This window comes from Camarhynchus parvulus, chromosome 21, assembly GCF_901933205.1.
Source record: "Camarhynchus parvulus chromosome 21, STF_HiC, whole genome shotgun sequence".
NCBI lineage: Eukaryota > Metazoa > Chordata > Aves > Passeriformes > Thraupidae > Camarhynchus > Camarhynchus parvulus.
Genome location: NC_044591.1, coordinates 5,460,065 through 5,476,873, shown reverse-complemented (window position 1 = coordinate 5,476,873; position 16,809 = coordinate 5,460,065). Strand labels below are relative to the sequence as shown.

General features: G+C 41.7%; 1 protein-coding gene across 1 annotated transcript in view; it reads left to right on the top strand.

Moving 5' to 3' along the window:
* PLCH2 (phospholipase C eta 2) overlaps nt 1–16,809 on the top strand; it is a 76,006-nt gene that overhangs the window by 46,949 nt on the left and 12,248 nt on the right. The window contains exons 5-21 of the mRNA XM_030964007.1: nt 212–341; nt 1,335–1,505; nt 3,285–3,378; nt 6,711–6,914; nt 7,952–8,072; nt 9,310–9,481; nt 9,739–9,846; nt 11,020–11,178; nt 11,920–12,012; nt 12,478–12,578; nt 12,898–12,995; nt 13,314–13,496; nt 14,274–14,381; nt 14,562–14,686; nt 15,094–15,178; nt 15,611–15,757; nt 16,639–16,718. Coding sequence (XP_030819867.1) covers nt 212–341; nt 1,335–1,505; nt 3,285–3,378; nt 6,711–6,914; nt 7,952–8,072; nt 9,310–9,481; nt 9,739–9,846; nt 11,020–11,178; nt 11,920–12,012; nt 12,478–12,578; nt 12,898–12,995; nt 13,314–13,496; nt 14,274–14,381; nt 14,562–14,686; nt 15,094–15,178; nt 15,611–15,757; nt 16,639–16,718 — 2,179 coding nt within the window. The remainder of the gene's footprint in view (nt 1–211; nt 342–1,334; nt 1,506–3,284; nt 3,379–6,710; nt 6,915–7,951; nt 8,073–9,309; nt 9,482–9,738; nt 9,847–11,019; nt 11,179–11,919; nt 12,013–12,477; nt 12,579–12,897; nt 12,996–13,313; nt 13,497–14,273; nt 14,382–14,561; nt 14,687–15,093; nt 15,179–15,610; nt 15,758–16,638; nt 16,719–16,809) is intronic.

Here is a 16,809-nt window from a genome sequence, read left to right as displayed (position 1 = left end):
GTTGTCAAATAGGCACAGAGCACCTGTGGCATGTTGAGCACAGCAAATCTAGAAGCTGTTTCTGAACTAACACGAGGAGAGTTAGATATTCGCTTGACCTTTCATTCCCAGTCTTATTTGCAGAGTTTCCTAATGTGAAAAAAAATCATATATCCATGATGTTCAGTAATATCCTTCAATAATCCATGCTGTTCCTTAACTCCTGTTCAATGTGGTTGAAGCAGACATTTGATGAGGCAGATAAAAATGGGGATGGCAGTCTGAGTATTAGTGAAGTGCTCCAGCTCATGCACAAACTGAATGTGAACCTACCCCGACAGAAAGTCAAGCAAATGTTTAAGGTAAGATTTCTTTTTCCTGAAAAAGCAAGGATTTAACATGAAATCCAGTAGGAGAAATAGCAAATACTTCAGCAGCTGGTTTGTTTCCACTCTACTGAGAGATACTACACAGTCCATTTGGTAAATTGGAAAGAGCTCCAGAAACACGTCACAGATAAATCGTTATGCACAGAAAAAGGCAACACACCAGGTACCTTCTGGTGTTACATAATGTGAAAACACACAGTTCCAAGATTGCTCTTTTCCTATACTTTTTAGGTCAGAAACCCAGTCATGTTTCTTCCTCCAATAATGTTCTCTCTAACAAATATTATCAAATAAAGTATCCAATATCCTCTGGTAGCTGGTACTAATAAAATACCCAGCATGCAAACTTCTGTATCTGTCAGATTTTTGCGCTGCTGAGAGCTGTTTGTTTGACATTGTGTTCTGCTGACCTTGGCCCAATTTAGTGAGCAACAATGGAGATGTGTAGCTTTTGTTATCACAAAGTCCCTGCAGGGACCAGCAAGCCTTTATGTGAAATCCCTGATGGTTTTTTTCTTTACTTGCAAAATTAGTATTCTTCCAGATCTTATTAGTTTATGGCCATGGATTTTACAGAAATCCTCTCAAATCCTGGATATAAAATTAATTTCAAGATGTCTTGGGCTCCAATGATCATCTGAAGATGTGAGTGGGTAATTCTGCCAGACACACACATATCTTGCCTTCACTTAATTGCTGTAGACAGAAGAAATCCTTCAGCAGGGTTCCCTGTGGAATAATTAAAACCTTCAAAGTTGTTTTTGGCATGGATGTGTCCATGGGAGAGGTTCAAAGCTGTGCAGAGGATTCCTGTGACAAGGCTGATAGATCAGTTAGTTCTAGCAGCCATGTCACGCAGCTTCAACCTGCACTTAACTCCAGTGCTTCGCTCTCATGCAGGGGTTTGTTTATTTAAAATTGGTGCAGGCAGTTGGGTTGTGACTGTCTGGTTGCTGTGTGCTGCAGGAGGCTGACACAGATGACAACCAGGGCACGCTGGACTTTGAGGAGTTCTGTGCCTTCTACAAGATGATGTCGACGCGGCGCGATCTGTACCTGCTGATGCTCACCTACAGCAACCACAAGGACTACCTGGACACAGATGACCTGAAACGCTTTTTGGAGACTGAGCAGAAGGTAGGCCCAAGCCAGGAGCAGGATTCCAGCTGCAGGCCTTTCTGCATGCCACTGGGAATGAATTCCCTTTCAAAAGGAGTGGGGACTTTTGAAAAATAGACAGATGTCTCTTGATTTTCATCTAGGACTATTTCTTGAATCTTCTTGCTCTCACTACCTTTTTGCCCTGTAGGCTCTTCTAGTGTGCCTCTAAATATAATCTCTAGAACTGCTTTATTTTTTTCTTGTGTTCCCCTTGAACAATCCCATCAGCATCTGTCTGTTCCCAGTACCTTGGAGCAAAGCTGGCTCTGCTTGTGACCTAGTGCACAGCTCATGATGAAACTCTGAATTACTTTGTCACACTATCTCAGTGTGTAAACTGGAAGATTATCTTTCAAAGAGCAGTTGAGAGGATGATTAATGTATAGGAGAGTCTTTGAAACGCATTGTAGTACCTAAGGAATTTTCTCAGAGTGATTTAAGTCCAGTGCTGCAGGAGCAAATGTTTTGACTTTTCTTTGCCCTTTTCCTCTCATGGTCTCCTCTGAAGCTTCCTGCCTGTAAGCCATAAATGTCCATGATTTTCAGTCATTGTCCATGAAAGGAATGAATAAAAAAATCCACCTCTCTGGCAGTTATCTTAGATAAGTGGGTGTGTTTCCATTTCATTGGTCAATTGATCCTCCAGATGCTGAGGGGAAAATGAACACTCACCACAGGACAGAAATCAACTCAGCTAATTACTGACATGGCCAAACCTTGCCTGGGGGAATTCTCTCCCTTGCCACCCTTTCTCATACAACATGGACAGGGAAAACATCTTTAGTCCATTCCAGGAAAACCTGGTGTTCCAGAGCTTCATCTTTTGAACCCGGTATCATCAATGTTCAAATCCAGAGTTAGAGGTTTTTGTCTTCTTCTCTTACTTTTATTTATTAGGTTTTAAATTACCCCCAGAAAAGGCATTGATCTTGTAGCAGACGTGCTGGTGGTTTCATTTTCCCCCAGGCAAAGATTCTGTGTTGCCAAATTGATGTCACTTTATTGCACTCTGATGACAAGGGCTGTGTTTTCATGTACAGCATCTAATAGAAAGGATTTGCTGGACCACTCAGGAGAGGAATGTTAAATAATATCAGGATAATAGAGAATACATCCACAGTTAATAGCAGGAGTATTAATTGTGTTAAAATTAAGTTACTAAAACATTGCATTATGTAAAAAAGTTACAGCTCAGTATTAATGACCCTGGTTTCATAAATGACAACATTTACAGACAAATATTTCCCTTTGTACTCTTTTCTTTTTCAATTGAGAATGCAGAGCAACCTTGAAGTTAGCAGATTTCCTGAGAACATTATGTCCTGTTTCTCTGTTTCCCTGCTACTAACAGATTTTTCTGTCTGCTGCATAAAGATGAGACATTTTCTTGTTTTATTTTAAAGTAAAAAAACCCTTTGATAATGCAAACTAATCCTCTAATCCTACAAGAGAAGAGATCCCATTGGTTTGTGGCAAAGCTCGTTCTGTTTGGACGCTCTGTGGTGCCTAACAACAGATCTGACCTACAAAGCAGAACTCTGGCATCAGGCAGCTGCCAATAGCACAGAAACTTTTCACAGAGAGCTCCCCTTCTGATCTGACCTGACACTGATTGACAGGAGTGAGAATCCCTCTGGGGAACTGGAAATCCTCAGTCCCACCATGGATAATCTGCCCAGTTGTTGGACTGGAGATGGAGAGAGCTCAGAGAAGCTGTGATTAATAGTTAACACTGCATTTCTGCTGCTTTTCCAGATGACAAATGTGACTAAAGAACATTGCCTGGAAATCATCAGCAAGTTTGAGCCATGCCCAGAGAACAAGAAGGAGGGAGCCCTGGGAATTGATGGTAAGCTGGCTGGTGCAGCTTTTGTGGGGAAAAGGGAGCTGGCTCAATGCTCAGGAGAATATTGCTGCTGCTTGCAGAATATAGAGATGTAGAATTTTGTCATGTTGTATAAAGTATGTTTCCAGTCTTTTTGCTTTTTTTAAAAATATCTACCATTTACTGAGGAACCTAAAAAAATCAGATTTCTTTGGAGGAGTTTTGAAAGGTACATATCAGGATGAAGCAGCAGTCATTGAAAGTCAGCTGGAGCTGGAGGTGTCTCTATTTGTGCTTTTGGAAAATACAGTTGAATTTAGTTGCATCATTCCTGCAGGTATTTTTGGAAATCAAATCAATTTGGAAATCAAATTAAGTCTTAATATAAGAAGAGTGATGTGATCCAGAGTAAATGTCTGAGTGGGATGATAGATTAAATTGGTCCTGCCTTCCTGACCTTTGCTGCTGAAGCCTTCTCTCTAAATATACCAATGCTGTGCCACCAGGGTGGTAGCTGTTATTTTGGGGGCTGACTGTAAGTCCTTTCCCCTAAATAGTAAATCTTCAGCCAGATTTATTGACCCCAAGAAGGGAGTACTTTCCTGAGGAATTAGGTTCTGTGCAAAAGTTCCTGGACGTTTAGAAAATCAGCCTTGTCCATTTCTGTGGGTGTGTTGTCATCGCGAAAAGTGGCAGAACAGAAGTTGTTTGGTTTCCTGCAGGAAGAAGTGGGTAGTTTCTGGTACAGTGTGTAAGGTGGTTGCTTAGGATGGGTCAAGGTCTGTTCTACTTCCAGACTAAATTTTCAATTTATTTTAAAGCTTATGCTAATGCCAGTGAGGGAGCAGATGACATTCTTTTCATTTTCTGGTCTTTACAGACAGTTGCAGTCACATAAATAATGAATAAGCAAGTTCATTATCTTGCTTTCCTCATACCTAAAAAAGTAGAGAGTAGGCTTTTCAAAGTATTGTAAGTTTCCACAGAGAACAACAACAACAACAACATCTATACAATTTCTTTGCCTCAGAATGGATGCTAAAACATTAGAGAATTTATGGGTTAGGGTAAGAGAGAGTCCAGCATGGTGACATTCTGCTGGTGTCTGCTCCTGATCAGAGGGAAGGAGAAGGTGAGGTCATTTGGAGACAGCTGGAAAAAGCTTTGTGACCTTAACCCCTCCAGTAACTTGCTGCAAGTGCAGCAGAACAGAACAGACCTAATCTAGAGCTTCATTAATGCAGGACATTTCTGGTAACACCCAAGCAGAGGTGACTGAGGAGCTGACAGGGCTCACTGCTGGGCTGGTGCTGACAAAGGAGGAAAAGCTGCTTAAAAATCCCAAACCTGTGTCTGCATGTACATCATGTATGAACATGTGTGTGCACACACACAGAGGAGTTATTTCTCTCCTGTTTTTGTGTGAAGTTGAGACTTTAGATGCCTCCTGTCTCCCAAAAAACACATCCAGTGCTGCCCTGGGGACTGAAATGCAGCAGCCATGGAAGCTGAAGGTGCCTGTTCATTCCTCAGATTGGTACAGCCAGACAGGAGCATCCTGCCCACACCTGGCTGCACCTCAGTAGTAGTGAAATAACAGAACAGTGCTCTTTGTCCTTTCCTATTCATTCATGTGCCTGCCCTCAGCTCTGCTGGCTTTTGTCATGGAGCACCTTGGACTGGCCTGTGACAATGGGCTCGTTCACAGTCTCTAAAGAAACCCTTTACCTCTGTGTGCTGATCAAAGTGCCACAGTGCCAGTGCACCTTCCCTGAGTGCAGTCCTCTGGGACTCACTGCTACCAGCACCTTCCTCCATTCCTGTTTCTTCCTTGTAGGACTGATAAATCCATTTAGTGTGAACTCATTGCAACCATCATATTTTAACAAGAGCTTAAAGCAAACAATGGTGCTGCTGCAGCAGCTGCCCTCCCAGTGCTGGGTGGAATTCATCTTGCAGCAGGAAGAACTGATTACCTGCCACCAGTGGGTGGCTGTGTGTTTGCTGACACACTCTGTGCTCTGTCCATTTGCCACAGTGGCTGCTCTGCCTTGGTTCATCTTTTGTTTTCCTGCCTCTATCACTGATGTGCTCATTGAGCATGGTGTGTGCTCCAAAAGACTTCAATATTCAGCTGGGCTGAGTTGAATTCCCTGGCACTGTGTCCCAGTGTGTTGTTCAAAATGTTTTGGCTGCTGTTTGTGTTTATCAGCTCTTTTCCTTTAATAAAATTTTCAACACCAAATGTGTAGCCTAGAAGGACCATCATAAAGGTGACATTTTCTCTTGTCACAGTCAGAGTGTGTTAAGACCTTTGGAAGCCTGGCAGGATTTTCACAGGGGCACTGATTCATTTATGGAATGAGTGAAATGTCAGGAGAATTGGAAGTCTTGAAGCAGAAACCTACTGACCAAAGGCATCATCACTGTCAGCAAAGCCAGGGTGTGAATGGGAGTCTGAGTCTTTTCCTCGGTGGTGAAAGAAAAACCTCTGGGGGAGATCTGAAGTGGAAGTTACAGAGTTTTGTGTCAGTCTGAATTGTGAAAGTGGCTGTGATATGTGCACAAATGTCTGCTGCAGGTCTGAGAGCAGCAATTTCACACAAAGATTAAATCATAACTTGCTAAAACTTTGCTTCTGAACAAGAGTAGTGATTGCAATACACAGAGGGCCCAGGTGATGATGCCTGCAGGATTTACAAGCATCCCACTGCTCTGGAAAAGAAATTCTTCTGGTAGCATCACTGGAAGGCCCGCAGATAATTGATATTTCAGTGTCAATTCTGGAGTGAACTTTAGTCTCTGAAGTGACATGAGTGCAGCACTGCAGAGCTCCCCACTCCACAGGCAGGTTTGTGGTGTCATTTCCAAATTAGAGAGTGTAGCTTGTACAAGCCAATGTGTACTGTCATTATTTTGGTGGTTTTTTGGAAAATAATGAAAGAGGAGAGGAGAGTATCTCCTGTTGGGCCATCAAAAACTGTCTCTATGCATCCCAATACTGTAGATCTTACAAGATTTCACTGAGGATATGACTGCAGATCTCAGAGGCTTTTATATGCCATGTGACCCAATGCCCTAGCAGAATTTTTTGGCACAAGTTATAAGGTTTGGATTAAATAGACATATTTTTATCAGGAAAGGCAGAGCAGGAAAATGTACAAAGCAATGAGAAAATCAATACTTGCCCTTGGTCATGGTGACAATTTGGGTGTAGTGATGCTATTTCTTTATCTTCAATGTGCTGGTGAATATAAGGATGCATTTTAGGCTGGTTTTAGGAAGGTTGCAGCAACAAAAAGGATGAAACTGTGAAACATTAATGAAACATTATTTAAAGTGTTGTTTGTTGACAGGTTTCACCAATTACATGAGGAGTCCATCGGGGGACATCTTCAACCCAGAGCATTACCAAGTGAACCAGGACATGAGCTACCCTCTGAGTCACTATTTCATTACCTCTTCACACAACACCTACCTCATGGGAGATCAGCTGATGTCCCAGTCCAGGGTGGACATGTATGCATGGGTGCTACAGTCTGGCTGTCGCTGTGTGGAAGGTAAAGAGCAAAAAGGAGCTGCCAGTGGGCTCTGGAGTCTTGTTTCTCCTCTCTGAAGAAAGATTTGTGGCTTCTGCAGAAGGCATGGTAGCTGGGGAGAAGAAAAAATCCTGGGAAATGGTGTTTTCCTTTCATAAAGAACAACAAAATAGTGTTGTGGTAGAATGGCCAGATTTTCTTGAGACAGACATTTGAGGAGTGGTCTTGTTGGTAGTGAGGAAAAAAACTTGTAAAATTCCTGCTGTAGAGAGGATGCTGATGTTGGGCAGAGTGCACTGGTGCTTGTCCTGCCTGGCCAAGTGTGTGACAGCCAGACTGGCAAATATGGCAGAGTTCCTGCCACACCTGAGAGGAAAGTGGATATTTCTGCTCAGGGAAGTATCCTGTGAAATGGTGACAGTGTCTGCAGTGACCAGGAGACCTTTTGTGCAATCCCTGCTTGTGCTGCCTTTCTGAGACATTGCCTCTTTCATAGTCATCTTTAATGTTCTGACCATCAAAATGTTTGCACAGTTTTTCAGAAGGCAGATATGGTTTGTTTTAGGTTGGATTGTGGATGTGCCATTGGGTGCTTCAGAGGAGTAACACATTCCATGGAAATATGATAATAGACAAGTGTTATAGACAAAGTCAGGCAAAATCCAGGCTGGGCTAGGGATGGGCAGGTCTTGGCTTGGCCTGTGGTGTGAGCAGCCTGGCTGAGAGTCTCTGCTTTCCTTTTCAGGTTCAGCAGGAGCACAATGAAAGCAATGCTCTGCTCCGTCACCTCTCTCCCTGTCATAAAGTCCTCAGCAATTTTTAAAAGAGTTTCTTTGCTTGGGGCTCTCTCAGACAGTGGGAACAATCACCTGGTCCCAGCATGAGGCCAAGTTCAGGAGGTTCCTTCTCAGGAAGGATGTTCAACACAGAGAGGAGGGAGTGCAGGGTGGGAATGAACCTGGCTGGGCTGCTGAAGGGAATTTCAGGGTTTTCTTGTCCCCCACAGAGGCTGGCTCAGCTGTTCCTGCTCTGATGGTGTCACTGTTTCTGTCCTACAGTTGACTGCTGGGACGGGCCGGACGGGGAACCAATTGTCCACCATGGATACACCCTGACTTCCAAAATCCTCTTCAAAGACGTGATTGAAACTATCAACAAATATGCCTTTATCAAGAATGAGTATGTATCCAGCCTGCCAACCTTTGAGTCTCAGGGCTGTGAATGGGAGTGTTGCCTGGCATCCTTGTACATCCCTGTTCCAGAATTCCAGACAGAATTTGGAGTTGTTTTCTGGGGGAAATCCTTCATATCCCTCAGAAAGAAACACCAAGGCAGAGCTGAGTAGGGACATTCTGCCCAGAGGTGTGGAGCTGGCTTGTAGAACACATGAGGAACAACAGGTTTTGCCAGTGAATGTTTTTAGTGAAGGGCTGGCAGTTAAACCACTTTGTCTCTCTGGATGAACACTCTAGTGCTGCCAAGGCAACACCTGGGTGCTCCAGGGATAGGAAACAAGTCAGGGAATAAAGGATCCGAAGAGAGAATAGCCTGATTGTGGACAATGCAGAGTGTTCATCAGAAAGAGGTTATTTTCCCTACAGGTACATTGTTCAGAAAATCAGTATTATTCATGGGAAGTTTCATATACCTTGGCAGTTTTTGTTCTCCTCCTCCACACAGTCAAAATGTGTGTGCCAACCTTTGGTTTTTTTAAATAGAAATTACTTTATCGCTGTAAAATCTTTCCAGTAGCTCCCCCAAAGCAGCTCATCTGCCTTTACAAATAGAAAATAAGCTTGCACTAAATTTTCAGACCAGGTAAACTTCTTGTGAGCCTGATACTTTTTGTAGTTTGCCTGAAGTAATGGAAAACAAATCGAAGGCATTACTTCTGAAATGGTTCAGCTTTTAAACCTTTGCCAAAAGGGTAACTGGGACCACATAATCAGCTGGGAAAGTTTGGTCCTGGTGTGGCTCAAATCCTTATTTTTCCTGATGAGGAACCAATGAAGGCCAGACATCAGGATAGAAATAATTTATTTTTAATGAATGAATCCCTGATAGTTTGATCTTGCGAAATGCCTTTATAAAAGGCTGTTGTGCTGATCTTAAAAAAGCATAATCTCTAAAAAGAAATCCATCTTCAGTGTGGTTTTACTGGCACTGACCACAGTGAAGATGTTGTAGATGCTCCACAAGTCTTGTCTTCAACCAGGCATTGTTGTTCCTTGGCCTTGGCCTGGATAATTAACAATAAATAAGAAAAGTGAAGCTAAAACTAGAAACAACACTTGCTGTCTTTATAGAAGAGGCTTTGTCTGCAGGTTTATCTGTATGACACTGCTCTGTTGTTAGTGGGAAAAGCCTTCATGGTGTAAAAGCCAAATTTGCAGCTGGTGCTTTCTGTTTTCTGCAGGTACCCTGTGATCCTGTCAATTGAGAACCACTGCAGCATCGTGCAGCAGAAGAAGATGGCTCAGTATCTTACAGAAATCCTGGGAGACAAATTGGATCTGTCTTCTGTGCACAATGATGACTCCACAAAGCTCCCCTCACCAGCAAGTCTTAAAGGCAAGATCCTGGTTAAGGTAAACTCCTGCTTCATGTATCCTTTCCCTCCTCTTGTTTGTGGTGATGATTTCTCTCTGGTTATCACTGTACCCTAACTTAAATCACTTCACAAAAAGCAGACCTTAGGAAACTGCTACTTAAGGTTCATAAAATATATCTTCTCAGTCAGTAAGAATCTGGAAAGAACATGCTTTGAATAATTTTGGGGTTTTTTTGAATATGTCATAGCAAGAGCTGCATGCTCCCCTGCCTCTGTAATAAATTTATCTTCTAGGGCAAGAAACTTCCAGCCAACATCAGTGAGGATGCAGAGGAAGGAGAAGTTTCTGATGAGGACAGTGCTGATGAGATTGATGATGACTGTAAACTAATGAATGGAGATGTAAGTGAAGTGAATGTAAATGTCTGTCAAGGCTACCCATCCCAGTGAGAAGAAGCCTTGGAGGAACTCTCTGGATTTTGGATGTGGTCTGATCTTTGGGATTCTTCACAAGGGGTTCAGGTTCTAAACCTTCATGGGGGCAGATTGGCAAAAGTGCACAGGAAGCAGCACCTACTCTAGGGGTTATGTTTCAAGTTTAGAATATTAAAGTTTAGAATATTAATATCTCATGATTCTTCAGTGCATCAAAGTGTGCTTCCCCTAAAATGCAAAAAAAAAGAAAAAAAAATATTCTATTTACATCAATTTCTGGTCATTTTTACAGAGCATCCCTTTGCTTTGCTGAATGCTGAGCTTGATTGATTTTTACTGTAAGAAAAATCTCTGCTGGCTTCAATCTGAAAATCCCTTGTTTCTTCATCCTTTTTTAAAATTCTATTTTTTTGTCACTTTAATCTTTTGGCAAATTCCACTGCACCTTGCAGAAACAATACAAAACACAGCAAAACCATTTAATGACATAAACCAGATTGCCTTGGAGAAAGTTTGCATTCTCATCCTCTCTCCCTCAGGCTATTTCCTCATTTTGTATTATGGATCCGATCCTTTTCATCTAAAAGAGAAACTTCTCTGTGAATAAGACTAACAAAGGAGAAAAATAATTTCTTTGCTTTTTGGAAGTTATTACATGTCAGCATATCACTTTTCACTATTTTACAGCACCATCTTTGTTATTAGCAGTTCACTGTGCTGAGATTTACTGATGCTTTGAATCTGAGGTTTGCTGCACCTGGTTTGCTTTCCAAAATGAAATTTTGAAGAGTTCAGAAAATCAGAGCTTGTTTCATGACAAATGTAACTGGGAATTCTTGGGGCCTATAGAGAGAACACAATCTGTCACCCCTTAAAAGACCTGAGTGGAAAAGAAAACCCTTGATTTTTATTTTTAGTTTTATTTCTCCACTTCCCCACATGGGCCATGGTGCACACAGAGCAGGGAACAGGAGTTCTCTGGCATCTGCTGAAAAGAGGGTTTTAAAGCATCTCCCATCCATTCCACCCAATAGATCTTGCACCTATTGCAGCTGCAGAGTCAGCCTGGACATGGCATGGGACTCACATGATGATTTCTTCATCACTGCCTTGTTTAATGGTTTAATGTTTTGTTTGCAGGCATCTGCTAACAGGAAAAGAGTGGAGAATATAGCAAAGAAAAAACTTGACTCACTGATAAAAGAATCCAAAATCCGTGACTGTGAAGATCCAAACAATTTTACAGTTTCCACTCTACCATCCTCAGGAAAGGCTGGGCTGAAGTCTGATAGTAAGAAGGTGAATTTGTGTTTAATTGTGCTTGTGTTTCATTGTTTACTAAATATATCTTGTATTGACTTCAGCTTCATAGCTGAATTCATGCAGTTAATGATGATGCCAGGTGAACATCACTGTCAGATACATGAACTATTTATCTTGCTCACACAGCAATTGGAGCATGAAATGTACTCTGAAATGACTTTTCAACAGAAAGAATTTGATTTTCCATTATAAAAACTCCTTTTGAATGTTGGGCTCTTTTTGTTCCTCGGTTCTCTATGTTCTATGCATTTTCAGTATATTTTAATTTTATATTAACTCCAATTTATAAAAATGTACTCAGCCCACAGACTACACTTCATGAAGTTGAGGGATTTTCACTTTAGGCTTTGTAATAAGCCACAAAAACTTTGGGAAGATTGTTCCACGCACATGAAAAAACAGTGGACATCTGCCAACCAATAAGCAGGTGTAATAACCAGCGATTAAAACTAAACTAGGGATGAGAACTAAAAATCAGCTTCCCAAAACATTCTGTGGGGTGAGTTTGGAAGTATTTTAAACCCAGTGCTTGACATGATGTATCAGAGAATTCTTGTGAGAGCCACTACAAGGCCAAGGTTTGCCAAACCCTTTAGCAGAGATGTTACCCAGAATAGTCAGTGCTAAAATCCCCTCCTGTTTGTGCTGATATCCAGAGACTGTCTGAGCACTCTGTCTGAGCTCCTGTGTTCTTTCTTCTCTCTTTGGTTGCTTCAGAGTAAACTTGAGGATGATGCAGAATCCGGGGAAGATTTCAGTGCCAGCAAAAGGCACAGCAGGTCACTCATGGGCAGCTTCTCCAAACGCAAGGTGAGCCCCTGCCAAGGTGAGGGCTGCACCAGAGCTTGGATTCTTGGAAGGTTTTTTATTTTTCCATGCAGTGGAAAGGAATTTCATAACTGCAGCATCTGCAGCACCTCGCTGTGAGGCTGTTCACTGAACAGACAGGCTGGGGAGCTGCTTATCATTGTGCATAACACCACAGATTCAATCTACACGAAGGTCTGAGGGTGTCCAAAATCTAACTGAGAACCACAAAAATTAATTTACACCTTTTATCTGGGGATTTGTGCTTCCTTTGTAACAAGGCTCAGACCCTGGGCTGAGTGTTCCCCATGTGCAAATTTTGCTGCAGAGCTGTGTGTTACGAAAGCTGTCATTTTCCATTTTCTCTAAGTAACACACTCATTGGCATAACAAAGCAGAATTGTAGCCAGCTGCTCAAACTTTGATCACACAGTTATGATATTATGGTTTTATTTCCTTCTGGCACAGAAAAAAGGAAGCAAATTGAAAAAGGCATCAAGTCTGGAAGAGGGTGAAGACGATTCGGATTCTCAAGGGAATTTAGCCAGGAGCTCTGTACATTACAGCAGGTTTGTTAAATGATTGGACCACTTTGTTGCTAAAATATGCCTGCATAAATGCACCCACTAAATAGGTTTGCTTCTGGTCTAGATGCCAGTTTGTTGGTGGCTGAAATGGGGAGATGTCAATATCTGCCACAAATTCACCAGAATGATCTCTTGGTGCTCTTCAGATTAATTAGCAAAGCACAGTGGACCTTTTATGCATTTTGAGTTCTTCCTGTCTCATACATTTCTTTATCCTGCTTTATTTTTAAATATGAAAGATAACATTTACCCCTGAATTGGTGGGAAGTTAATTTGTTCTGTTAATTTGTGACCTTTCTAGGGTAAGCCAGCAGAAGAAGACAATGAAGCTGTCCAGGGCCCTGTCTGACCTGGTGAAATACACAAAGTCTGTTGGCATCCATGATGTTGAAACTGAAAGTAAGTTGAACTAAAAGTTTTTTAACTAAAATAGTTGCTACACAAAGAAATGGAAAGGTTTATGTTCTTACATATCTTTTCATTAAAAGAAGAGCTCTTAATGAAGATTCAGGTCATCATCATATTCAGCTTCTTTTTCCCAACTGCCCCAATAAGCAGAGTGCCTGCTGTAATTTAAGGAAAACAGAGTTCCCTCTGAGTGGCATGCACTGAAATGATGCTTGATAGCTAAAAAGGAACTAATGCTATGTACTTCTGAAAGCTTTATCTAGATAATAAATAAATGAATAAGGAGATTACCTCTAATCTCCTCTGCAGTCTCTTCCAGCTGGCAGGTTTCATCTTTCAGTGAAACCAAAGCACACCAGATCCTGCAGCAGAAGCCAGCGCAGTACCTGCGTTTCAACCAGCACCAGCTGTCCCGCATCTACCCCTCCTCCTACAGAGTGGACTCCAGCAACTACAACCCCCAGCCCTTCTGGAATGCTGGCTGCCAACTTGGTGAGCTGAAACTTCTGAAACTTCTTTATTTTTTTGTTTTATTTTGGGAGGGATGCTGTGGGAAATGGATTTGTAGAGAATTCTGTCCATGGAATAGGATAGGTGTTGTTGAGAGAGAAATGGAGCTAGAAACAAGTTTCAAAGGATGGCCTTGCAAATAAGACTGGATACTTTGGAGAAATAGAACTATGAAAGATGCATTGTAGTAAGGCTTACAAGAGGTAATTTTAGATGATTTGCTTTAAAACATTTACAACATAGTGTATCACAAGCTGATAGGCCAAGGAATGCTTGTAGGGTATTGTAATTAGCAAATAGTTAATTTCTGATTGTGATGGTGTGAATTATAACATCTGTATTGTCTCACCCTTCACATGAGACTAAAAACGGAATAAAAGTTTTTGAAACACCTCTCAGCTGCCCCATCTCTGGGTCAAAAAAAGAACTTAATTCTACAGGAGGTTTGAATAGAAGCACTGGAATCATCCCTTAGGAGACTCTGAGTCCTCTGCTCATCCAGCTTTGCTGACCATGGAGTCCTCCTTGTTACTGTCCCTGGACTGATTCCCTTGAGCATGTGTCTTACGGGCAAGGAATTGGCTGGTAGATGGAAATAAATGAACTTCTCAAATGCAAGAGGGCTTCAGAGTTCAGCTCTTCTGGAGAGCTTCTCTCCCTAAAGCTCTAATATAAGAGAATAATTTTCCATAAGATAATCTGCTTTTTTTTTTTGCATCTAAGAAGTCAAATTTGAATCTGATTTTTTTTTTTTTACAGTTGCACTAAACTACCAGTCAGAGGGGAGAATGCTGCAACTGAACCGGGCCAAATTCAGTGCCAATGGGAACTGTGGCTATGTCCTCAAACCCAACTGCATGTGTCAAGGTAAGGAAAACCTGCAAAACCAGGGGAACACTGATTGCAGGACAGGATTGAGTGTGAGGCCTTGGTACAGTTTGTTTAAAGATTCATTTCTGATGCCAGAAGCAAAAGAGCCAGAAGGTATCTGTAATTAAATCTGTAATCTGTTGTATTTTCACATTATGGGACCCTTCATTCTTACAGGTGTCTTTAACCCAAATTCTGAAGACCCACTGCCTGGTCAGTTGAAGAAACAGCTTGTTCTAAGAATTATCAGTGGTCAACAACTCCCCAAACCACGTGATTCCATGCTGGGAGACAGAGGAGAGGTATGGGACAGCTGTGGTTGGTATTTTGTGGTGCAGAAGGTTTATTTCCATTCTGGCTGGGCTAAGGATGAGGATTTCACACCCTGCAGTTATTTGTCAGGAGACACAGACCATGAATAAATTAGGTCATGAACATCCTACATCTTCAGGTGGTTTTTTTTACTTTTAAGCATCACAGCAGTGCTTTGATGGTTTTCCTCAATTGCCAACACAGTACTTCCAGGAGAAGCAAAAAAAAAAAAAAAAAAGGGAGAGAGATCTTATCAATTTAATAATCCACTCCATAAGGCTCAGGACCAATAATTATCCAGATGTTCATGTACAGTGCCCATATTGTAAAAGCCATTTGCTTGGGTTTCGTTTTTGTCACTCTTTCTTTTCAATATTTGTTGGTTTTTGTTTTTCAGATCATAGATCCATTTGTTGAAGTAGAAGTTATAGGCTTACCTGTTGATTGCTTCAAAGAACAAACCAGAGTAGTTGATGATAATGGTAAGATTATCTGAGATTTGGTTTTTTATGGCTGAAACATCCTCTTTCAGGCAGGCTTTTTCATAAAAATAGGAGTGGATAAGATTTGGTGCCTATTATGACAAAGCACTGAAAATTGGATTTCAGCATTTTTAATGTTAATTAGACTTGGATTTTGACTTGTTTGATTGAGTTGGTGTAAATATGCTGAAGGTCTTGGTATGAAACAAAACATTTGTTTTCTGATTATATGTGAGAGAAGGGTATTTTGAGCTTGCTGTGGTCAAAAGGCAGGGCCAAATTTAGGCAAGACCCAACTGTGTTCCTTGTGGGAATACTTGGATTTTCCAAGAACAATCAATCTGTCAGGAAAACCAGGATGACACCACAGCTTAGGCAGACTTGTTGTTTGTTGTGAATGAGATTCCTGAAGGCTGATTCCCCCTTTGGAAGGTTTTAACCCCATGTGGGAGGAGACCTTGGTGTTCACAGTGCACATGCCAGAGATCGCCCTGATCCGGTTCCTGGTGTGGGACCACGACCCCATCGGGAGGGATTTCATCGGGCAGAGGACAATTGCCTTCAGCAGCATGATGCCAGGTAAGAGAAAGAGTCATCCCAAATTAATGGGCTGGGATTTTTCCTGGGAAAAATCAAAATTAATGTATCTGCTGCAGAAATTTCTAGTTAGAACAAGAGACTGGAGTTTGAGCCCTGAGTTCTCTGCCTTGGTCAGCTCCTGACTAATATGGTGATGAAGACTAAATCAATTAACTCTAGATTTTTGGGACTAGATTTTGATAAAATGGGTAAGATTGTTAAGCAGGGTGGGTAAATACTGTGGGTTTTAAATACTTTACTCCTTTAGTGTTTTGTTCTCTCTTTCTTCACACCAGTTTTTGAAAAATCTCTAGGGTTTTGCTTGGTTTTGTGACTGTGAGTAGTAGTTTAACACAGGATAGAAAATTACCTATTCTAATGATGGGATCCAGGCTATTAAATGTCATTTTCTGACAGTTTCCTCTTTCTCTTTTCATTTCAGTCTTCTTTCACATTAAAACTTCTTGTGTGTGTATTTTTCTTTCCTTTCAAAGTCAAGAAAACGTTTCTCTTTAAGATTAAAAAAACTCACCCAGTCTCACTAAACTGACCTTGGATGAAAGGTTTGCAGTCTTAATAATGGACTAAAAGTCCAGAGGAGAGAATGTGGTCAAGTTTAAATCATGGCTTGACAGCAGCAATAACAGAGCCTGGATGAAACAGGACAGGGCTGTTTTATGAGATCATGACCAAAAATGGGGATGAAATTTGCAGGTGGTGTGGCTCAGGTACACCTGAGTGTGGCAAGGTGATGCTCAAGCCTGGATCCTCACTGTGAGGAGGAGCTGGGACAAACCTGCTTGATCTCTGCTCATAAAAGGAAAGTCTCCAGCTGCTCCTCCTGTCCCAGCCTTGTTCCAGCTCTGCTCCCTCTGTTTCAGGTTACAGACACGTGTACCTGGAAGGCATAGAAGAGGCTTCCATCTTTGTGCATGTGGCTATAAATGACATCTGTGGTAAGGTGAGTGTCTCTGTGGTGTGCAGCACCCCCCCAGGAGCTGCCAGCATCGTGTATCACACCAGGGAAGCTCAGGAGATGAAGCTCCAGGCTG